We start from the raw sequence: 25,863 nt of genomic DNA on the forward strand, positions 1-25,863 counted from the left end.
AAACACTTGCCTCAAGTCGTCAAACCTATGGCGCTATGTGAAGAAACTGCAGCTGACAACAAACATGAGAGTTACATTGCTTAATGATACATCTGCTGAAGATTTCTCGGAGCAATTGCTGACTATCGGTAATGGTCAAGTACCTGTCGATGAATGGAATCAAAAGACGATTTTATTAACAATGTGTTTCCAAACATTATTTCTAACTACAAAAATAATGAATGGTTGAGTGAGCGAGCAATTTTAGCGGCTAAGAATAAAGATGTAGATGACCTGAACTACATAATTCAAAATAAGATCATTGGAACAATGCTTCATTCAAATCTATTGACTGCGTCACAAATGAAGATGAAGCCACCAACTATCCCATTGAATTTTTAAACTCTTTGGACGTGCCTGGCTTACCACCGCACAATTTACGCCTAAAGGTTGGCTCCGTAGTAATCATGCTTCGAAACATAAACCAACCGTTGCACAGTTTTGCAACGGTATGCGTTTGGTGGTTAGAAAATTGAAGAACAATGTAATTTACGCTACGATAATGATAGGAAATCTCAAAGGTGAGGAAGTTCTTATTCCGAGGATCCCGATGATCCCAACCGATATGCCGTTTGAATTTAAAAGACTTCAATTTCCGATACGTCTTGCATTTGCCATGACCATCAACAAATCACAAGGCCAATCCTTAAAAGTTTGTGGTTTAAATCTAGAACATTCATGTTTTTCCCATGGTCAATTATACGTGGCATGTTCACGGGTCGGAAGACCATCAGCGTTGTTTGTTTTTGCGCCTGATAATAAAACAAAAAATGTCGTGTATCACAAGGTACTTAAGTGAAGAACAACCTATGTACTAAAATACAGAAATAATAATGAATGATTAATGTAGGTATTTAATTTTTTTGTATTTTTTCCAATAAAAAAAACAAACTGCTTATTTATTGCCATTAAGGCGGAACAAAGTTCGCCGGGGCAGCTTGTTATATATATAATTATATTATAACAAGTGTTTCGTGTATAAAATTATATATTGATATAAATAATTATAAAGTATTATTGGTTTTGCGACGCTACACTATGGGGTCGTCGGTTCAATTGCCGTCTGTGCACGAGTGACTTTTGAAGTTATACTTTTTTTAGCGCGATGGAGAAATATTATGTGATAATATTTCGATGCGCGCCCACACCAACACCTAAATTCGACATCGTAAAGTTAAGTCTAGGTGGCATGGAAATCGAACTATGTTCAAGTTGTATATTCTAGTATTTTAATATTAAGAACACGTATTTCGAAACAGTACAATTAAACAATGTGAATAAATAAAAATTATTTTGGTGTTTTTAAATCAATTTCATATACGACGGTGATAGTATTTACTAATAGTTTATTTTTTTTTAAATATTTTGATTAATTTTAATATTTATCGTTAATCACTACTGCATTTTAGTTATTTTTTTTGCCATACACCAAAGAAGTATACTATTATTATACTATATATTATTTCTAACGCGTGTACACAAGTACACACACTCTTTTTACTTTCATTTTTATGTCTGAATGTTATTCTTGTTTATGTTAGAATTAACACCTTATATAGTGAAGGCAAATATTGAGACGTAACTGGCATGACAAAAAATTACTATTAGACATAAGGCTAATAACCTACTTGTCTTTAAAATATAAATTTTAAAGAAACTCAAACCAATGTGAAGATCGAACAGTACTTGACTATTGTAATTTGTAATTAATACAAAGATGTATACTATTGACTTACATAAATGTTATAATTTAAGATTATGTTAAAATTTAAGATTAGTAAAATCTTCGTTTGTTTAATCTCGTAACTTTTAAAATATATTTCGTCAAATCCCATACAGAGAGTATATTCGTAAGCCACGGCACGCTTGAAGAATTAAATCAATATTTGGAAAAGGTTTACATAAGAATTTTAATGTAAAGATTTTTGTTTCAGGTTTCCAGTTGATATGTAAAACAATGTTTTATTTGAAAATAAGACGAGCACTCACTGTGAGCGATTTCATAACTTAAAACATCAAGACAAAGAGGTGAATATTTTAGATTGAGATGGAAAAGGTGATATCAAATGTGACCATACAAAAAAACAACCATGTGGATGATTTAGAGGTTAGTAAATAGATTTCTATACCGTCACCGTGTGAAGTATCCTGATATGGAATTTCTTAGCAAATTATATCAGACGAACTCGGTGTTTAAATTTATTTAAAAATTCTCTTTTCTTCTCCCTCGTAATTAGCATACATTATTAGCAATTACTTACATATTGTGTCAATTAACCCAAGGATTAGCTTTTACATTTTGGTTTGAACAAATTATTTTTCTTTTCTTTTTCTTTTTTTCTTTAGATTTTCCTTTATTTTGTTATAGATAGTTTAATGTGATATGTTGAGGTTTTGATCTTAATTATTTATACATGACGTAATTTCGTACAATACAATACAACAGAACTAGTCAAATTATAAGGCAACCCATTACACTCGCCCTTTATCTTTGTATTTTACGTGGGTAACACTGAAATTGTTTAGAACTGGCCAGTTAGAAATATTGCTGATGAAAACTGTTTTTGAATTTCAATTTTAGAACTCTTTGGTAACCTCATGTATATTGCATTCATTTGTCATTTGTTTTTGTGAATTGGCGGCTAATCTAAAACTCTTGTTACTGTTAATGTCGAAAAACATTTAATAAAATATAATAAAGTACATGTATAATATTAAACACATAATATACTCAATATCGCTTCTGTCATTTGAATTCACTCTGCGAACATACAAGTATGTCGGTAGTGTCGGAGACAGCAATCAGTAGTTGCAATAGTCTAGATCTTCCCTTGGTATCGCAAATAACCTAGGCCTTCGCCATCGCACATATCCCATAGGTACTAAGAAAATCAGTTTTTGTAGTACACATGGATTGCACCCAAACCCCTCAAGTCTAGTTTTATGAAATGTATGTTCAATTTCATGGAAAAGTAATGTCGACCTAGTGGCCTTATCCTCGAGTAGTCGTAGGTTTGATCCTTCGCTAGGCACAATTGGACTGTCTCTGTGTATATGAGTATTAAACATTCGCTCTAACGGTGAAGGAAAACATCGTGAGCTTGCCTTACCAAAAAGTCGACAGCGTTTCTCAGGCACCGAAGGCTGATCACCTATTGCCAATGAAATTGACACAAGGTCATGAAACACATACATAAATCTGAGGCCTAGATCTAAAAACGTTGTAGCAGCACTGATTAATGTATTTGATAGCCTAAACTATTTTAAGTCACGTAATATTTATAAACGCAAAATAACCTATCCGAAACAGAGCGCACGATAAATATGCCACAAAGATTTTGCTGGAAAATTAGTTTTTCGCTTCTGTAATCTTCGATCCTCATAAATTCTCTTTGAACGCTGACTGACATGCTGGGAACAATTTTTTAAACTAAGATTATATTTCGTCACTCTTTACTCTTTGTCTATTACATTTAGTTAAGGCTGTGATGAAAGAGACAGAGTGTTCTGTGCAACTTTTTCGATATTTTGTTGGGGTTATAAACCACTTTAAATGATTTTCAAATCACAATAATAAAACAAGATATTTACGTTACAGCTTTAAACGATAGTGTTTGTTTCATTGAACATTAAACGTTGCCACTAACTTTTAGAAATAATATTGATTTTCTTTATTTTGACTGTCGCCTGTTTGCGCGAAGCACGGGCGTGGTTTAAGCACAAACTTTAAAAATACGTACGAATGTTTTAACGGAACACGCGGTGAGGCTCCCAGCCCGCAAATGTGTGTTATTACTTTCTTATATAACGTGTATTTTGTGTATTAATATTACGCATTGTGTTAGGTAATTGATTTCAGTAGGGCGCTTTTATTACTGCAGCCTCTTTGGATTACAGTCTTTTGTTAAATATGCTCACGGGACATTGTAAACAGATACCTTTTATCAAATAGATTATTTTGGTCAATCTCTTGTTATAGAAGCAATAAGTTTCAGTATTATTAATACTATGTTCTATTATTTTAAATTGATCTAGAGTTTTGATCTGACCTTGTAGTCAGCAATGGGAGCGAAGTATAAAAAAATCTGCAAAATTGAAAAATAGTTAGTTTTTTCTTTTATTAACATAGCTTTTACATATTTAATGAAAACACTTTTTTACCGGATTGAAGCTATGTATTTTTATTGTAAACTTATAATTATTTTACATATTTTTTTTTTAAAGTTTCGCGTGCTTTACAGCGTGCATGGTCACGGTGACTGAAGACAAAAGGTGATTATGACATTATGTAAAATAATTATAAATTTACAATAAAAATACATAGCTTCAATCCGGTAAAAGAGTGTTTTCTTTAAAAAATGGAAAAATGTTATTGACCTGTTGTATGCACTGCGTAATCGTCTGACAAAATAATATTTACAACAAATTTTGACCCAAATAATAATTTCACATCTATAACTATCTATCTAGAAGTCCTGAGATCAAATAAACACAGAAACCGCGGGAACAATGACAACAAAACATTTATGATATCTCTGAAATTAATATCTAACGCTATTCGCTTAGTGCTTACGTAAACATTTCGTTAAGCTTAGTTGATAGATTGCTATATTGAACAGGTATTACTCTCACGAATGATTGAGAATGGCTTAGTATCACCTGGGGTTAGAATAATTGAAACGTTTGCCCAAAATACACTTATAACAGACTGACACAGTGTGCTTTATTTTATCTTATACTAGCGGCACATCCTGGCTTCGCACGTGTGAAATTTTTTTTTAATTTTTTTTTGTTGATATTATGTTATTTAATATTGTGGAACGTTTTTTTTCTATCATTAATAGTTTTCACAGCGCATGAAAGATATTTTATAGATTTTTTTTTACACTTAACATTATTGTAGTTTTAGTCGGATCCTTATTTTTTCTTGAAAATAAAATAGCCTATATGTATCAGTGATAATGTAGCATTCAAATGCTGTAAGAATGTTTTAAATCGGTCCAGTACTTTTTGAGCCATTTCATTACAAAAATACAAATCCTTCATGTTTATAATATAAGTATAGATATAAAAATTAATTGCTGTTCCTTTGTCTCGTTAAAACCTAATAATGGCTGGACTGATTTGGCTAATTATGCTCTTGGACTATTTGGAGAAGTTCAGGGAAGACTTAAACGATAGGAAAGATAAATAATAAGGAAAGAAATATACTAAAAACGACAATTAAAATGTCGAATAAAAACTGTTCTGTAAATATTTGGTTTTAGAAATAAGAAACGGTCACCTTGTCATATATTTGCATAAATGCCGTCCGAAATAAATTTCATATCTGAGTATGAGCTCCCATCTTAGTTTTAAAATGTTGTATTATGTTTTGATATGCATATGTAGGTGATACGAACATACAATTAACCTCATACATAGCTTCAATCTGATAAAAAATTGTTTTCTTTGAATCATTGTCTGTCAAACCGATTCTGCATCAAGCCATGAGGCTTTGACAAAAGACCTTATTGCCATATATGTTCCTCATTACTATACTGTTTGACGATCTAATTTTTAAGCGATATTCGGAATTGTAAATGTGACTGATACTAACTAAGAGAAATATTTCTAACCAAACAGACAACTTTTTTCGACTTATAGTTTGTAGACTTGAAACAATTCTTAAAAGGTCGGCAACGCACTCGCGAGCCCTCTGGCATTGAGAGTGTCCATGGACGGCGGTATCACTTAACATCAGGTGAGCCTCCTGCCCGTTTGACCCCGGTTCTATAAAAAAAAACAATTATCTTAGTTTATCATCATTGTTAAAAGGTGGTGTACACATGGGAAATGGATTTCAATCGCAGCCTGTTGAGTGCAGCCACAATCCTAGTACCCCGAGCCACCACAGTACCATCAACGACGAACGGAATGCCTCCCTGGGCCCATAATTCCTGGATCTGCTTATTTGCTGCCATGCTTGCTGTAGCAATAGGCGGGAATGCTATCGTTATATGGATAGTAACAGGTAGGCATTAAACGTTTTTCTTAAGAAGTATAAATATTTGTGTAAGGTATATTATCTATTAAGGCTTCCAAACATCATGCTAAATTTCGGTGTTGTATGTCAACAAAATCTCGAAAAAAAAATCATTTAATCATATAGGTTTTGACTATCACTTTTTACGTAAAATAAGAAAAGTAAAAAAAAGAAGAAAAGAAAAGAAAAAAATGAGAAAAAATGGAAAAAAAGACAGAAAAGACAACTATAGGTATCGAGATAGCTTATATTAGTCATATTCCAACGTAAGGTACTGTTAAATTATCATTAAAACCACTTCTGTAGGTTTTGATATACGGATTCATGCATTTCCGGATAACGGATATAACCTAGGTAAATAATTTGAAATTTAATTTATATTAATTACTTTAATATTATAACAACTTTACTTTTATAAAGCAACGCACTCGCGCGCCATTCGACATTGAGTGTGTCCATGGGCGGTGTCACTTAACATCAGGCGAGCGTCTAACCAGTATGCTCCCTGTTCTATAAAAAAATATGATGAGTAGCTTCAATGCATTTTACATTCAACTTATCTACAGCGAAGCCTTTTAAACTAGTATTGGATTTCAAGCTTTGAGTTACTAGTTCTAGATCTCTAGAGTTGTTTTCGAGGAGCCTGTAAATTATCCGTACAACTTTGCGGTTTAAAAATTATTATCATAAATGGTTCTTATTTATTTAAAGTATGCTTTGCCCTAGTCGCCGCCATATCTGCTCCATATAACTAATATTACGATCTCTTAAATCTAAAGCTTAAAATTAAAGCTCAGAAAGAATTATTCTTGTTAGTAAAGCAATTAATGAAATGCCATTTAGAAAACAATCAATCAAATCAAACCTAAAATGTACTCTATTCGATAAACCTAAATGCAATGAATATGAAAATCACAATTCGGAAATCGTCTATATGGAAATGAAAATGCAAAACTGAACTGTTGAAATTATTGGAAGTTACCACTATGAAGGTTTTCTTTCAATGGCTATTTTTTTATGCTTTTCAACGTGTTAAACGGTGTTATGAGTAGTTTTAAACCAGTTATACGTCGTGCTGAAATATATCATATTGTTATCATACTTTTTATTTGTTCGCATTCGTCGCAAAACCACCATAGTATAATATACATTTGTATGTTCTTTCTCCATTTTCTTCAGTCAAACACACCGGCAAGATTGTGGAGCGACCCTTAGTAAATTAAGAAATTGCATTCGTATAACGTCGCCAGTTTTCGTTCTATAATAAAGCATTTTTAAGTTACTGTTTGCTACAGCAGCGTTAAGTGGGTAGATGCAAAAATTTTTACGAATTTCAAGTGTTCGTACTTTAACACTGGCAATGTGCGGCCGATCGTCTACCCTCCGATTCATGATAAAGTTTCAATTTATACAGTGAAGAAGTCTTGTATGGTTTTTTAAATAGTTACTACATTAATATAGAAAAATAGGGATGTTCAGTGATTGAGATGTATGAGATGGTGCTGTGTACAGAATTTAAATGTTTTTTTTTTGGAATTTGCATTATACTGGAAAGACTCTTGGAAACGCCCGCAAATTAGATACGATATAATAATAAATATTAATAATAATAAATATTTCAAGGCAATTATTATTTGATTATGATTATTACTTATTATCTTAAAGCACCCACTCTTATTTAGGCTGTGACAGAAACTTCAGCTATAGAAAAACAAAAACATTAGGCTAGTAACTGTTTCTATTATTCGTTTGTTTTATTTTACAAACAACATTTTCGAAACAAGATTTCGATCTAGCGATCAAATTTCTACGTCACTTTAAAAACCAATAAAGTACTGCGTGTCAGCTAAATTAATTAACTTTATGTCGTAAATATCCAGCTGTCACAGCTGTAAAACGGTACAAACGATAGAAGTGAAAATAAACTATGATACTAACGCGAGCGAAATTACGTCACAGCTTGTTGTAATTTTTACAAAAAATAGACCATCTAGTACCTATGACATTTTCGTCATTTCTGTAATTTTCTTCATATAAACCTGTTATTCTAGTCAAAGTCGCATACAAATATAATCAGAAATAACTTAAATTATTGTAATTAATCCTTCTCCTTCTCATGTGTTATAACCCCTGCCCCACGCAGAGGGCGTCCACAGCAAGTCTCCATCGCGTTCGGTCTTGGGCCTCGTATTTCACCTCGCTCCAAGTCTTACCAGCTCTCTTTGCCTCGTCCACTATTATATTAATGCTCGGATATAACTCTCGTAAAACGTATAATCTTAGAACTTATGATGCATAACAAAAGCGTACCTTTAAACATTGTGTTTTCCGAATTCTACATGTTGAAGTTTGCAATACGGTGTAATTACTTCGCAATCGTTTTAAAAGGATATCATCATTTTTTATATGTAAATCAAATCTTTAAATAACTAACTTTAATTTATACAATTCCGCTGATAAACTAATTAATCAAAATTAACCTGGTCCATAAATAAAGATTAAAATTTGCTCTATTTAATCCTATTCCAGTCGGTAAAATTTGGACTAGAAAAATATTATGTACCTAGCTAACACTGTAAATGTTTAGAAAATGAAAAAACGGCTTAATGTAGAAACTTGCCAATACTTTTGTTGTTTTTCGAAGTAATCTCCGTTCCTCTCTACATATCATCGCATTCGATGGAACCACCGAGTTCTTTCTTAGGGGTGTCATCTCTGGCATTTTAGTACGCTTTCACCGCATCTTCAGGGCTCGTAAAACGAATACCTCGAATATTAACTGCTTTATATTTCATTGTTATACTACAGTAGGTTACCAAAGAGTTTAATTAGAGTAAAATTGAAATTCAAAAAAGGTTTCATTAACCATGTTTCTAACTGGCCAGTTATAAACATTTTCAGTGTTACCCACGTACACAGTACACAACTATTCCAATACTCGCATGACGAAATAGTGTTGTAGGGAAATTGTAGTCAATTGCGGCTTTATTAAACCAACCGATATTGCTGTTATTTCTGTTATAACCGTGTGATGAAATCAACTGTTGCCATGAATGTTCAAAATGTAAAGACCGTTTTAAGTAACTTTACGTAATATTTATAATAACAAATATCGATATATTTATATGACAACGTCTGATACATATAAAAGAAGAATCACCGACTTGCTTATAAGTAATGGGAATAAAAATACATAGATACATTGATTCTACTGCAATTAATTTATATAATATATAGTCTGTAGACAATGTTATATAAATTAAGTTGGCAACACTACTTTTAAAGAACTCATACTTTTGTAAAATACTGTGTCACGTTGTTTTTTCTGATGAAACTACAAGTCCAGAAATATACTTATTATTTAAATAATAACAGGTTATGGTCACACTTCCGCTTCGCGACTCTGCTTTGCATTTGTTAAATTGTCCGATGTATATGATAATAATCAAATATCAATTATGAATTCTATTCAATGGGATACTAATACCACGCATGAATGGAGTATTGGTTGATAAGGAAAACAATTAAGTGATAATCTGTTTTCAGCTCACCGAAGGATGCGAACAGTGACCAATTACTTCCTGGTGAACCTGTCTTTCGCAGATCTGATGATGTCCTTGCTCAACTGCCTCTTCAACTTTATCTATATGCTTCACAGGTATTTAATTGTAAATAACTATTTTTGATAAAGAGAGAGAAGATATTAAGTTCTTAATATTTTTTGAACCGCCTTCAAAATCCAAAGTAGATTACCAAAAGTTTGACATGTATTTAATGGCGTCGTCTGTGGATTTAGTGACTTAAGCAGATAATGCTTTACTAAATATACCTTCACTCTCGTTAATTCGAAACTCGAGGGACTCTTAAAATATTACGAATTATCGAGTGTTTGAAATGTCAAATGGTTCGTTAAATTTGTGAGATAAAATAAATAAAACTTTGAATTGTTAAGTGTCGATCAATTATTATTTATTATTCTGCTATTCTATGTCAAAAGTTTAGAGGTATGTATTCGTACATGTACATGTATAAGCATGTAAATGTAAGAAGGTTGAATGAACCAATTGAAAGCATTTAATGAATTAAGATCAATTCAGTTTCTACGGTTAGTTAGTAGTAGTAATAATAATAATAATTTATTCATTGCAAGAATTTGGTACAAAATGTCAAGGTGGTACAATTCTAAGTCGTTAGCATATTCTGCCACACACAGTGGCGCGCAAATTTATCTTAATTTACATTTTACATTACTAGTCAAAGTCAATTCTTATATTATCTGTATCTTATATATCATACTTTATTAAATTTGTATAAATTACATTGTCTCACATAAATAATCATTTATCGAGTAGTACATTTTTATCCAAAAGTAATGCACTAAGTCGCTATTTAAAGACTCTAGTCGGAAGATCTTTTAATTCTTTTGGTAATCTATTATAAATTTTAATTGCCATACAAATGGCGTTTTCCCGAAACAGTTCTAAATTTATTTTTGGCACAGCCAATTTCTCCCCATGTCTACTACTTACTACATTCGAGTAGGTAGTATTACCTTTGCTTTACGAAAGGTTACTGTAACATATTTTAGGATTACTGGTATTTTATGATGTTTTTTGTTTTCCATTCTTTCTGTTTTCTATCCTAACGCTATTTGCACTGCCAGGAACCGAACGCCAAAATCTGAGAAGAGAAGTTGAGATTAGCACGCTAGATTAGACTAACGCCACTTTTTTACCACCGTCTTTCAATTTCAATTTACTTAAAATATTTTTCCGCATAGAATAAATAAACTATTTTTTCCGTCACTTAGATGAAAATCTTAATACGAAATACTCATTTTATAAAGTATTGAATTATTTTGCTAAAAATCCCATCAAAATGGAAATTTAGGCTTTCGTCTATCATAATAAAATTGTCACGAAACAATCCATCAAAACAAAGCCTAGATATTCTTTAGCAGAATTTTGTGATAAATATATGAAAAAATATAATCGAATGAAGAACCTCTATAAATTTATATTAGATACTTACATATTAAATTGGCGTATTGTACTGACCACTTTTAACTCAAATAATATCTCGTCTTTGGTCAGGAATTCTAAATTCAATTTCTACAGCTATTTGTTTTTCGGAAACCATAATTTATTTGATTTATTTTTCCTTTTTAAAATTTTTTCTTTTTAAAATTTTTTCTTTGTGTCACTCTATTTATAAAATGGAAAACACGAAATATCGCGTTATTTACGAGTACCAATTCCACTGTGGCACCGGTGCTGCAAAAACGGCTCGTAGGATTTATGATGTGTACGGCGGCGGTGACGCAAATGACGTGGGTTTTTGGTTCTAAAGTTTCCGTTCTAGAAATTTCGACCTTCAGAACAAGCACCGTGGACGGCCGAAAACCAAAGTAATAACGAATAATTGTAGGCTATTTTGGAAGCAGATCCATTTCAAAATTCGGATATCCAGTTATTGTTTGTTATTGTGTAATTAAGCAGATATTTTCCACGTAGGATAGTTGAATTATGATCCTCAAACAATACAATTAGTAGCTAAATATTGTTATTTGCCAGAATTGCCAGATAATATTTTTGTGCCATATTTTGGAAAATAAATTATTATTATCGTCTTGTTTTAGAAAATTGATAAAGTGAAGTTACATATCATTATTATAAGTGATTTTGTACATATGGTATTGTATAGTCAAAGTCAAATCATTTATTCCATTTAGACCACCTAAAATAGCACTTTTGAACGTTAAATAAAATTTAAAGATGATTCTAGTTGCCCCTTCCAAAAGGTAGTTTTGTGTAGAAAAGAATTGGCAAAAAACTCCACATTTACTCTTTAAATAATATGATTTACAATATTTGTATACATTAGTTAAATAATCATATGTGAAGACAATATACTCCAAGAATGAAACTACTATACAGGTCAATTATGTATTATTATAGTATTAGTACACATGTTATATTTACCATAGAATAATATACATATTTAAAGGGTAATCAAAAAAATCCAATAAAACGGTGTGTGATATCAAATAAAATAATTACAGTTTGTTGTATTATAAATATAAAAAAATAAGTAAATTTAGATCAGCAACCAACCAACCATATGTTAGATTAAAGTTTTCATTAAAATTAAACTGTATGTATTTTAATCAGTTCCAAAACTGTCTAAAAATTTCTAGCCATAACCGACTATACCTTATTATTACATAATAAAAAGGAAACACGATAAATGATAATTTTGTTTTGTAGCGACTGGATATTTGGCGTGCGCTATTGCAAGCTAAGCAATTTCATAGCCAACGTCACAGTAGCGGCAAGTGTGTTTACTCTGACAGGCATTTCCTTCGACAGGTGAGATAAATCATTTATAGAAATACGGAGCCAACGCGCATATATAGTGTCAGGTCCCTGTAATTGGACCGACACTCATAAATAATGCATGGTGCAATGCATTTTCTTTTCCTATTACACCCTAGGACTTTTTCCTGATGTTTTATGAGATCCTCTACTAGAATAAAAAAAAATTACTACTAATGCTTTATTATAACGACATCGAAGGGCCTAGTCACAGGTCATAACAGCCGATGACGTTTTTATTAAGTACCTAATATATACTTATTATTGAATATGTGATTCATATACTCATGTAAAATAATAATAATTAGTAACAGTAATAAAAATACATTACGTAGTTATCATTTTTCTACCATTAGAAAATTCTTTGCAATTGAACCGTCAATATTCGACTCAGTGAGCTTTGAAATCAGATATTATTAATTTCAGTTTACTTTTGTGTTTTCATTTCGTGCATCGATTTAAAATAATATCTGTTATTCAATAGGTACCAAGCAATCGTACGCCCGATGAGACCAAGAATGTCAAAAACCTGTTCCCTCATCATGATTGCTGGGATTTGGATTAGCGGAATGTTATTGGCAATCCCGTGTTTGTTATATTCTACAACAAAGGAATACAGGTAACGTTAGTTTTATATCTACCCATGAAGTTAAACAAGTACGTTCAGACATAATCTATATATATAAAAATGAATCCCTATTTCCCTTGGTCACGGCATCACGCCTTAACGGCTGGACCGATTTCGCTAATTCTTTTTTTCTGTTTAATTTTTTTTGTTCTGTTCGTTGTTTAATTACTTAACCACCATATAAAATTATTAAACTTTTTAATGTAACCTTAAGACATTTGACATTTGAATTGACTGAATGCGTGCTGCAATTATAGTCAAAGAGGATGAAAAAAAAACGTTTTAAACGGATTCTTCTGTCAATGTTATTTTATTGATAAACAATACATTTAAAATAATTCATTTAAAGGATCTAAGAAACCTGATTTTCTTAGTTCACATGACGGTTACTTTAGAGTCATCAGGCCTAATATTAAAAGTTACACAATTAACTGAATAAAATCAAAAATCTGCTCATTTATGGCGTCTAAGGCGGAACAAAGTTCGCCGGGTCAGCTAGTAATTAATATATCTATGTTGAGTAAAAAATCGATTGTTAATCAGACACAGATAATGATTAACTATGGCCGCGTTAAATAATATAGAACACGCCGGTCTTGCCGACAACGTGCGAAGTCTACTTGAGCCGACTGGTATTGCAAGAGAGGGACAGAAACAGACCGGAAGGTATGAGTTTGATTCCATGGAAGATGGGTTGGGTGCTGGTTTGGGATGCAACCTGTTCCGACACGCTGCCCTCTTCCTATCTACATGGAACTAACAACAGAACTGGTGCGGCTTGTGAAGCATCTGAAAAAGCTAAAAAATATAGGGTCTATATTAATTTATGTTAGCTATAGGATTACTTAAGAAAACATAATATTATATCAGTTTTTTTATGCGATCGCCATTGGCGTAACTCAAACTACGGCGTAGTAGCTACGCCGGCACGTTTTCCAAATAATGTTATAACAAGCGTAAGGGTTTTAAAATAAGCAAAAACAAAAATCTACGAATGTATTAATCTACAATATATATACGCAAATTCTATATAAGACATCCTTAATAAAAAATTGTATTCAAATCATTAATGCTTAAAACAGATATCAACGTAACAAGTACGTATGTTCAAATATTAATGATACGCTTAGAATGAAATATGCTACTGATAATATGAATATCTCATTCAGTATTTTGACTTTCAATATTGTATGAAAATTGAGTATGATAATTTTCCCGTGGAATAATTGCCTACGAAATGTTTTTCTTCAATGTATATTAAGTAAGTTGATATCAAGATAATGAATACATGACAAACCACAGTAGTACAAAATGTTATAATTTTTTTTTAATTCAAATCGTTATTTAATAAATCTTAATTAATGTACCTTGATTATTTTTGTGCAATAAGAGAAACATTTGTTTGTTTGTGCATAATTAATTCGGCGTTAATTAAACGGCGTTAAATGTAAATTGATCATAAACGCAACTGTAATGGTGTTTAACTGAATTTAATTGAATAAAGTTTTTGGTTTCATATAATCGCTGTGCTCCGAGAATTATACCTCATTTCGCAGGTTTATAACTCGATCCATGTGGTTTAATTAAAATAGACTATGTAGTAAGTACCACAAATATTTCCATTCCAAATCGTTTAGTTTCCAATTAGATATTCAACATTCACTACAATTTCTTTTGTTACAGTTTCGCAAAGCGCCTTTATATGGTTTCGAGTTTCCATTGTTTTTTAACAAAGAGCTAAAAATAGTGAAATAGCCTGTCTGAAATGTTAGACGAAGTTTATATTAAATAATACTTTATCGGTGTATAATATTATTATTATTAGCAAATTGAATGGTCTGATAACTAAATCGATTTCTATGCATATACATACATAGAGTTAAATGAATATAAATTTTTCGTGTCGTTGTTTGTCCGCTATGGACTCCTAAAGTACTTAACCGATTTCAATCAAATTTGAACACCGTATGCAGTTTGGTCTAAATTAAAAGATTCGTGTGTATGTCGCTGAACTCCTCTTAAACAGCTGGACCGATTCGAATGATATTTTTTTGTATGCGTTTGAGTGGTGCCCTGGATACTGGTTTTAATACGTAAGAGTGGCCGTCTTAACCTCTGATACTCTAATGCTCTAATTTAATTTGTACGATAGTGTGTCACGAAATGTTTTTTTTAACAGGTCCAAGGGAACGCTGAGAACAGCGTGTCTTCTCTCTTGGCCGGATGGATTACCCGATGTATCATATATGGATTTTATGTGAGTTTTTTTAATGTATAACAGGGCTTTAATTATTTGTTAAAGTCAGAAAGTTCTAAATACATATTACATTACTTACGGTATATTTTACAAACTGTTCCAACTAAATTGTATGACATTAAAGTCATAATAGTTATTTCATATATAGTCATAGTAATTTAATATATACAAGATTAAGGAAAAAGTAAACAAAACCAATCTTTATTGTTGTAGAAACTAAAAAAATGTGGAACAATGCGTATGTGTGTGAACAAAACACAAACATACTATGTTAGAAATGACCACTAATTACTTATTTAATTATACATTCTCATATATTTCTAAGTACCTAAATATATGAGGACCAAATATTAAAATGAAATTAAATTCTTTTTTCTTTCTGTTTGACAATGCTAAATTTGAATCTATATTTATTCGTCCATACATCGGGGATAGAAACTTTTTAGTATAGTAATTAATTATTTTATCAAGCCCTTTTTAAACGGTTTTATTTAGCTCACCCCGTTTGTTTTATTCTTTTTTCTTGGGTCAAATTTAGTAATTCAAATTTCACCCTCTTCCTGTCAACCGATTATTCTGAAATTTTGTATAAACTTTGGATTTTTGTGACAATACAATTATGTTTATTCATTATCATTATAAATTCAAGATGGCCGCCGCTACAAAATGGCGGATAACGTAGGTTTTATCAATCCCATCAATATGGGTATCAAATGAAAGGGCTCAACAAGCAGAATACAATATACTATAAATAACGGGCAAGAAGCCTTGCAATAATGAAACAGTAAATGAATTAAACAGAATGCGAAATAAAAACTAAAAACTAGAAAATAAAAATAGGTAAAAAAACTTTTTAAGTTAAACGGTTTTATGTTAAACATACATTGCAATGTTTAAGATAAAGGTACCGAAAACAAAAAAATAATAAAATAGATACAGTCGTGGGAATTATAAGCATATGCATAGACTAAACTAAAATAAAACCGTGGGGTACGTTAATTGTCTACAAATTATCGACTTAATGTGCGATAGAAGAATCGTTTAATTCGTCGTTAAAATAGACAGTTGGCCCGCAGACACAGAGGAAATTACTTACTATTTTCTTGCTCATGGAAATTCCCCACGGTTATATTAAATAAAACAAAAAAAAATAAAACTGGTCAAACTCAACATATCTATACATTGTAACCGTTTCTATACATTCTAACTCTCAATAGCGATAAACGCATGACGCCAAGCATAAAGTTTGCCAGTTCTCTTCCGTTGTCGCTTGATTTGATAACTGGCAGTAAATGTAAAATAGAAGCATTTTGAATTTCTTTTTTCTTACTTTGACTTTGACGAGATACAGGGTATGATTATTGATTTTGTTACAGGTATCAAGTGTTGTTTTTCATTGTAACATACGCTGTTCCAATGATGGGCATGACATTTTTCTATTCGGCGATGGGCAGAGTACTTTGGGGTTCACGGTCTATAGGGGAACTGACTCAAAGACAATTGGATTCCATTCGTTCGAAACGGAAGGTAGGAAATATTTTTATGAAAAAATGTGTACTTTATCAATTTATTAGCATTTATTCTATACTTTTGTAATTATGCATTTATTTTTATTCTTTAATTATTATATTATATTGTTTATACACACCTCATGTTAAAAACTGTAAATCAAAAAGTAAACATATTTTTTGAGTAATGTTAACGCCATTTTTTTTCGCCGATTTTTCACAAATTAAATACGCAAAAAATCCCGGGACCATTAAAAAAAATATATATAGAGTCTTCTTTAAGGATATTCTTCTGAGGTGCTGCAACTCGCTTTATATTATATTATGGGTTAATTAATTTCTTTCATCAGTCTACTTATTGGAAATGTGGAAGGGGTTTGAGCTGGGTATACTAAAACGCTAAGAAATTTGTTTGCGTCAGTAGTTCAACACATTATTCAATTTTAATTTTTAAAGTTTAATAAAACACAGACTACGGTAAGGTACCGGTAAACTATTTAAGTTAATTGGATTTAGATAAAGAATCTATTTTCTAATCGGTTTAACTTAGAACACTATGATTTCCCACGTGACGCAAGTCCTCGTAGATGCCATAATCAATGTAGACGTCGCTTCATATTTTAAAATTCCAATAGTATTTTTTTAGTTCTACCTCTTTATATACGTGTTATTATTTTTATTAGTTTCTCAAAAGAAGCCCAAAGGCTACGCAGTCGGTGTGTTAGAGACTACACTACTTTGTTAAATTATATGAACGCGAAGCACTCAACTAACGAATCATTTTTTATTCATTTCAAAGTTTTTTTTATAGAACGGGCAGGAGGCTCACCTGATGTTAAGTGATACCGCCGCCCATAGACACTCTCAATTGCAGAGGGCTCGCGAGTGCGTTGCCGGCCTTTTAAGAATGATAAAGAATTGTAAAAGTATCTAAAGTCAGTCAAATCTCAAGTTCGAATTGATTGACGTGGAATAAGTGATACCTTATTTTTTTTAAAGGAAGTTTCTAATTTGGGTTGGTAATGCTTTTTGTCTTAGCATTTTCTTAATACAGTCGTATTTAATACAGTACAGTTTTTTAATACAGTATTTGGACTTGAGAATATTCTTTTAATACGTATGGACAGTAAAAAGAAATTTATTTGCAGGAAATAAATGATTTTTAACGATTCACGTTTTAATATGATGTTATATGATTTTTTGCAGGTTGTGAAGATGTTTATCTTAGTCATAGTAATTTTCGGCCTATGCTGGTTGCCATATCATAGTTACTTCATTTTCACACACTTCTACCCATCTGTGTTATACATGAAGTATATACAACATGTGTATCTTGGCTTCTATTGGCTGGCAATGGCGAATGCGATGGTCAATCCGATAATTTACTATTGGATGAACGCTAAGTAAGTATTTGAACTTCTTGAAGTTAAACGTAGTTTAAGCAGTTTATCATAGATTATAGAGAGTGCAATTCACGAAGACGCGTCCCACCAATTTTTGAGGGGATCGCGGGGTGCGGGGAGTTTGCTCCGAGCGTCAATGGCGAACCGTCAGAGGTTTGTTGTAGTGTGCGTGTGTACCGATAACACTCAAACATTGACAGAAGCTTACTATAAACGGTTAGGAAGAATAGTGGGGCGCGTCTTCGTGGTTTGAACTATCTGTAAATGCTAAACTGATTGTTACTTACTTATACCAAAGTATGTATGTAGAGCTCACCGTTTGTTTGGATATATGAAAAACACACATTATTTTAAAAAATCTTCAACTTCATTAAGTAAACTTCTTAAACAATATTTATTTAATACATGGATGTGATTATGATTAACGATATGAATATTAATTATAAGTTATAAATAGAACTACACTACAAATAAAACAATATGAACAAATTACGCGTTTAAAGCGAAAAACGCCGATGCCCTTTAAAGCGACACGAGACCTTTATAAGGAATTCTCAGAATTTTAGATTCATGATGCTTTGAAGATATTAGAATTCTAATAATACAGAAATATTTTAGCGTTTAATGTTTTTATTTTAATTTATAGACTTTTACCGAAATTAATCACTGTTTGTTTCACGAATTCACTGTGAACTTGTATTGTGATTTTTGTGGGTAACTTAGAGGTTATCGTACATACAAATGAAGGACAAACAACTCAAAACCTAAGGTTTTTAAACCCAATCCATAAAGATTAGCCAACCTTTGACTTGTTAACAGATTCCGGTCGTACTTTCGCACTGCGATCCTGTGTAGATGGCGTGACAGTTGCTTCCGACGAAAACGAGCACTACCAGATTCACCGCCAGACTGCATGTCCCAGTCTGGCAGCAGATCCCGATCAGGTTTTTACTCGTTAACGTAATTATTTAAAATTATATATTTGGTATCATTTATGTATTTATTATATAAAGGTAGATAGTAATTCATTGCATAAACCTACGCACGCCCATTACGTAATAACATCCCATATTATAAATCCGTGTCATTCTTAATTCACAAGTAAACATGTTTGGCCTAGCCCATTCTCATCCTAAACAAACGTACTCTATGTATTGTTCTCTTTACAAGGTCGGAAGTGAGTATTAAGCTGTTCTACATAGATCTCGAGGGCAATAATGTTAAAGGAAAGACGCAAGATAAAACGTTGCATTTGACATTGGACGGATGTAATAACTTTATTGCGTATTGGGTATTGGACCAGACGTGTGTGCTGTTGACCTATCACATTTGAACAGAGCGTACATCGCTCACATTTTCATCCGCAAAGACGTTTTAAAATGTCTAGTAAATAATAAGTAATTTATTATTTATGTATTTATTAACATTTCATTGCATTACATAAAAGGAAAATATTAAACATAATTTGAAAAAAATGAAAAGCAACTGGCGGCCTTATCGCATTAGAGCGATTTCTTCCAGACAACCACTGTGAATAAATTAATAGGCAAAATAGGAAATTCCACCCGTATCACCTCGACGTCGTTCGAATCCGTCGTTCCACAACTGCGTGTTTTTCAAAAAAAATACGGCATAAATAAAAAATAAATAAATAAATAATTATAATTGCTATGATAAAAAATGCTTTGTCATAGCTTTACCGCACCAGTCCCCGAGTGCCAAATGGTTTTTTTTAACTCACATTCATTTATACAAACAACAGGGTATGTAAATACATTAAAAAATAACAATAATTATGACTAATAATTAAACTTATTTTATATCGAAATACATAAAAATCCGCACACAAATTCAGCGATATCTTGTTATTTTTCTAGTGATATCGGATTCGTATCCCAATTACCTCTCAAGGGTATCATTGGGCTACAGTTTATTCAATGATTTGTTGAGATTCGCATTTCTAAGAACCTGACAAAGCAACATCTTGATATTATACCAACGATTTATTTAATCCCTCATTGTAAACTAAATTTTATGTAAATTACCTTTGTCTATGTTTTGACATTAATGTAAAGCAATTTGACTGTCTTGAATTTTTAATAACAACGTTAACAGGCGTAAGGAATATAGAGAAATGTTAATCTATAAATAAATATAATATAATAAATAAAAAATATTTTTTATAGCAATATTTTTTATTTTCATTGCAAATCCTTGTTTGCTGTACGCGTATATCGGTGCTGTTTTATGTTGAAGCAAATAAGTTTTCAAAAAATCTGTTTTAAAATATTGCTAATCTCAACAACTTATTAGTACTGCTGTTAGGTCAACATGGAGTCTTAGTCATTGTTAATTTTTATATGGCTGGCATAGACTGATCTCTTATGACGATAAACTGATATTTTTTTTGTGTCATTAAAATAATTAAGAAAGTCCTCCATTAAAAAAATTATCGTATACAACAAAAGCCTAAGTATCAAATTAAATCGTTTATTTGTTAGAATAGTGGTACAATTAGTTACATAAATTACATAAATCCGCCATATATAAATAGGCATGCAAATGTTATCTTATTTTATAATTTCATATATACTACAAACAATAATAGGCAAGTTAAGTGAGGCATTTGATATCTGTGTCAAACTTATAATCTAGATATTCTTTCACGCTATAAAAACACTTTGCATTTAAAAATTTAAACTCGGTTCTGTTAATATACCGACTTCGTAAAATAAAGGTTACTAGAGGTCCAACGCCGATATTAGCCCTAATTATTAATACATTTTTTCTGCGTAATGAAAACTTTATTTACGTCAACCGAATTTCCCCATAATTCGAATTAATTTAATAAGGAGTGACATAATCTGGACACATTTATGTATTTGCTATGTTTAATATATTATTGAATGATTGATGAGAACAATCACTCATTCTCACTCTTACCTCACGGGAAGTAACAGTCAATACGTCTTTGTTGTTTGGGCACGGGTTTACATCACATATAAACGTGCTCAACAATATTAAATAGAAAATAAACTTTTTTATTATGACTGTATCAGCTGGTAATCTAGACTCAATCTCTTGCCTTATTTAAATATTTGTGTTCAGATGTTGGAGACGCGGAAAAAATACCAGCTTCTTCCTTTTGACGAAATTCAGCGAATTGCTTGTCGAATCGTCCGTTTCACAAGGCATTTTCTTTTGCGAACCAGCGTACTATGGAATCGACTACCGGTGGGGGTCTTTTCTGATAAATACGACCTCCAACAATTCAAAATTCGAGCGTACTCCTCCCTTAAAGGCCGGCAATGCACATACTAAAATGGGTGTCTATGGGCTGCGATGACTGCCTTCATGGGCGTCCCAAATACTCGTTTGCATGCATTATATATATTTAAAAAAAAGTGATTCATTTTTTTTTTAATTTAAGCATACTACAAGAACCTAGGGTTTTACTCTCCTCTGAACAAAATGTTAAGCCTCTGCTTTATTAACAGGCCAACAACGATTTTGATATTTTATTCATTTCATCTATACGGGGCGTTTTACAAGCATTATCTTTTTTATTCATGTTTAGTTTATGAGTAACACTATAAACATTAAGTTTGTGCACGCCGTCCGCCATATTTTTGACTCACTCATCCGTTTATGCCTTAATTTAGATTTCCTTCTTTAGTTACCTTGTTGGTGCGGCATAGTAAATAAAAAGTTAATTAAAGTCTGTTAAATAATGCTTGCAAAGTGTTCGCTTCTACAGGTATCGAGGCACACAAAGAATCAAGAGGAAATGCAGTGGTCGTCTGGCCGCTCTCGTATCAGGAGGGACCGCGCCAGTTGCCGAGACAGCCTTCGCTTGCTAGTTGCCCGCGATGCCCACATCGAACATACGATGGTAAAAGTTATAAAGTCAAAAGGATTTATTTTATTAGGCTTCCTATACACAAAAGGAAGTTCTCAGTTTGGCCTCACTGTCTTCACTCGTCACTTCTTGAGAAACAATTTTTCACTATCAATTATACTTTAATTAACAATCTGAAACAACATTTTCTTTCCTATACTATAGCGTAAAATATCTCACATATCTAAAAATTAATCCCCATTTCGCTTGGTCAGGGCATTATAATAATAAACACTTTGTTGCTGAAATATCTTTTTAGTTAATCATAGCAATTCGAAATCAATATTCATAATTAAGACAGGAACACGTCTGTCGGGTCCGCTACTTTTAGTATAAAATTTTAAGGGTCTGTTTCACAATGTATGGATAAAGTGCCAAATAGCTATGCAACACATAAATTATTCGAAAGATAAAAGTTCCAAATAAGATACTTCGCATTTCATGACGTATAGCGCTATCTGACAGTCGTGAAACGCAAAATACTATTTATCCCACCAATAAGTAATAAATAGCTTATTTGGAACTTATCCGGACATTGTGAAACAGGCCCTTAAAATTTCTGATGTGAAAAGTTATGTACAAATTATTACGTCAAGTACCGTAAATATGTCAAATGGCATACGACTACGACTACGACAAACAGAAGCCTACAGTGGTGGATAATGCATTTTCACCTTTTTTTATTACGAGTAAAAAAAATCTCTTTCCTTCTTTCATAGATATTGTTTTAAAGTTTATCTAGATTCTATAACAGTCTTAAAAACTGTGTCTTATCAAGATAATCCCTAAAACAAATCATCAGATATGTAGGTAAATATTAGTAGGTTTTTGTTACAAACTTTTTTAGCTGACGCAAAGTCTCAACCTAGACTGACGGTAAATGTTACAATGTTTACGCACGTTGGAACTTGACAGAAATAATCTTAATGTGACGAAGTTCATGCTATTTGGTTCAGATGCCTTTAATAACTCCCGACAAATGGAATGCCCCAATTTGAATTTCTTTGAAAGGACTATAAAAGAATCGTGATTTTCACTCAATTAATAGATCTTTTTTCTGATAGCTGTTTGTTATTATTTTAACACATTTTTGTTTCGTAATGGTTACTTGAAATTTCCTTGTAAACTAAAAACTTAGCGATTAAAAAGAGCGGCAGTGAGCTTTTCCCAGTTTATCTCGGCCGCTCTACGCCTTTGATTTGGGAACTGGCAGTAAAAGTCATTTTATTCTTCCATTTAAAATATTGACGTTCATATAGTTAGCAATATGATAAAATTTTGATTTGAGTATATTTAACGAGGTAACAGAAACTTAAGATTAGGATAATGCAAGTTATACAGTAGCTCTGTGGTTACCCCTGTTCGGTCTATCCAGGACAAAAATATTTAATTTTAGTCATAAAAATTTAAAATATTTTGTTTTCGTTTTTGAAAAAAACAAAATGTCCTAGAAATAGTGTGATATTTCTTAGCATATGTTATAAAGCCATATTTCATTGCTTTAACAATTATATTACCAAGTACATATATACTAACTGGAAATAAAATTTAAATACTATATTATACTTTTTATTTTTGCCTACAGGTTTTATGACCACCGCTAGATCTGATAATTTCTCACTGCCTTAAAACATTATTTAAACTATTGTTTCTTCTGCTTTCAGCTTACATACATGGACGCAAAGTGTGAATTAAACATTAAGGAACTAAATGCTCAGTAAATTAACGATTTAAAATTTAAATGTGATATATTAAGTTTCTCACAGGGATTATATAAGTATAGAAAAGTCTATTATAACGGATACCAAAACAACTGAATATATTATCACGAACTTCTGTCCCATTAGCTTAAAGATGACTCTCAACGATCACGGTTTTGACATAATATACTTGTAAAGCTTAGCGATAATTACATACTTATCTGTATAGTCCAACGATTCAGACACCGATCATTTAAAAGTTGAGGGAAGGAAAAGAAGGATAGCTGTCAAGAAAAACTATTGTTAACATAATAAGAAAAAAAATAATAAAACTTAAAATCAATGTATTAAACTACAACTAAAGCTCAGCTTATTACAAATAAAAAAACTTGACTATGATTATTTTTACATGGTTAATTTAAATTGTAAGTGACGCGCGAATGTGAAGATTCGCGGTTAATTTTGGGTAGTTTCCTCATATCAAATATTTAAATACTCTATATTGGTTGGCTGTACTGAAAACTAAATTGTATGTTAAAAATAAATAAATAAATGTTGCTGAAGTTTGTAATAGTATACTTATGCAGCAATATGGTTCGTGAAACCAAACAAATATTTTTGATTCTTCAGTTCTTAGTTCTCAAATCTGCTTATGTCTATGTAGATACAAGCAGCAAATAAATCAGTATTTTTGGAAAACCAACATCGATTTTGTATACTTGCAAAAACCAGGCATAATTAAAATAATAGTATTTTTTGAGTATGTTAAAAAACTTGTATATGGAATGATATTTATTTATATATTTTGTAGTAATTATATTTGTAACATAGAATTAAGTATTATTCCTGAAATTTGTGTCTGCTTATTCGAGTATATCAGTGCATCGAGTGGGATTTGATGGTAACAATTACCACAACTTAGTGTATATGTTAAGACTAATGTTATCTAGTCTTTTCAGGGTAATTTCTTATTAAATATTTTGATAAAATTATAAACATGATCGTGTTATGTTTAAATATGTTGTTCATAACAAATATGTTTCCTTATGTGAAATGGAATTAGTAACATAAGATTTAAATACATGGCATCACTTTTATAGCAATATTAATATTTGTTATAACATTAAACATCGACTGTCTCGTCCCTAAATTTGATGGCTATATGGGTCTGGCCGTAAAGTACTTTTATCTAGGGCTGTATCAAAAACAAATTAGAATCGTTTATTTTTTTTGTTTAATCTAGTCAACAAAACAAAGAAGTGGTTGCTTTTTAGTGTCAAAACTGCTTTTTGTATATTTAAATGTGTTGTTATATTTTTATGTGTAAAGTGTAAACTGTAATAATTCTGTATGTGAAATAATAATTTTGGTATTAATTACCTTTAAAATAATGTAAATATTAGCCATAAGATATGTTGTGTAAAATCTATATATAATGAATAAATCTAAAATATGTCTTTGTTAACAAGTTTTATGAGATTTTTGCAATATAATAATTGACCATTAAATCCGAATTCAATTCAAATGCATTTTTATTAATCCCCTTAATGGAGTGTTGGTATATTCGCAAAAGTTCTAGAGTTTTCCATATGTTGCCCATTTGTGGTAATTATTAATAAATTATAATATTGTAATTAATATGTTCATATCAAATCAAACCTATATCGATTTCGACTACCTAAAATGGCACTTTTGAACGTTCAATAAAATATAAAGATTCTAGTTGCCCTAGTCTAGTCTAGTTTTTATATTAACAGAATCCTTAATAAAGATGATGGTTACCACAAAACTACGATATATATAACAACAAAAAGACAGCCATTTGCTTACATTCTTAACTTAACCAGTCAGCTAAATTCTATTAACATAATGATGATGAGGATAAATTAAAGAAAGAAGAAGAACGACTTTATTATTGCCATCGCCTGTAACTCGCTAAGTTGAGAAACACTTAAAATTTTTCACTGAATGTTACAGTTATCAAAAGCAGACTTTAATGAAGTGAATTTAATTGTTAAAGGATAGAAGCTA

At 31.5% G+C, this 25,863-nt stretch overlaps 1 protein-coding gene across 1 annotated transcript; it reads left to right on the forward strand.

Annotated features, from left to right (window-relative positions):
- Nucleotides 1–2,000: 2,000 nt before the first annotated feature.
- LOC111004156 (tachykinin-like peptides receptor 86C) lies at nt 2,001–24,303 on the forward strand. The gene is made up of 11 exons (XM_045628898.1): nt 2,001–2,146; nt 5,857–6,052; nt 9,611–9,722; nt 12,331–12,432; nt 12,923–13,057; nt 15,246–15,323; nt 16,700–16,850; nt 18,038–18,234; nt 19,054–19,178; nt 21,992–22,126; nt 23,797–24,303. The coding sequence occupies exons 1-11, from the start codon at nt 2,087–2,089 to the stop codon at nt 23,820–23,822; spliced, it is 1,317 nt and encodes a 438-aa protein (XP_045484854.1). The 5' UTR covers nt 2,001–2,086; the 3' UTR covers nt 23,823–24,303.
- Nucleotides 24,304–25,863: the final 1,560 nt, after the last annotated feature.

The sequence above is a fragment of the Pieris rapae genome, chromosome 7, assembly GCF_905147795.1.
Source record: "Pieris rapae chromosome 7, ilPieRapa1.1, whole genome shotgun sequence".
In the NCBI taxonomy this organism is placed as follows: domain Eukaryota; kingdom Metazoa; phylum Arthropoda; class Insecta; order Lepidoptera; family Pieridae; genus Pieris; species Pieris rapae.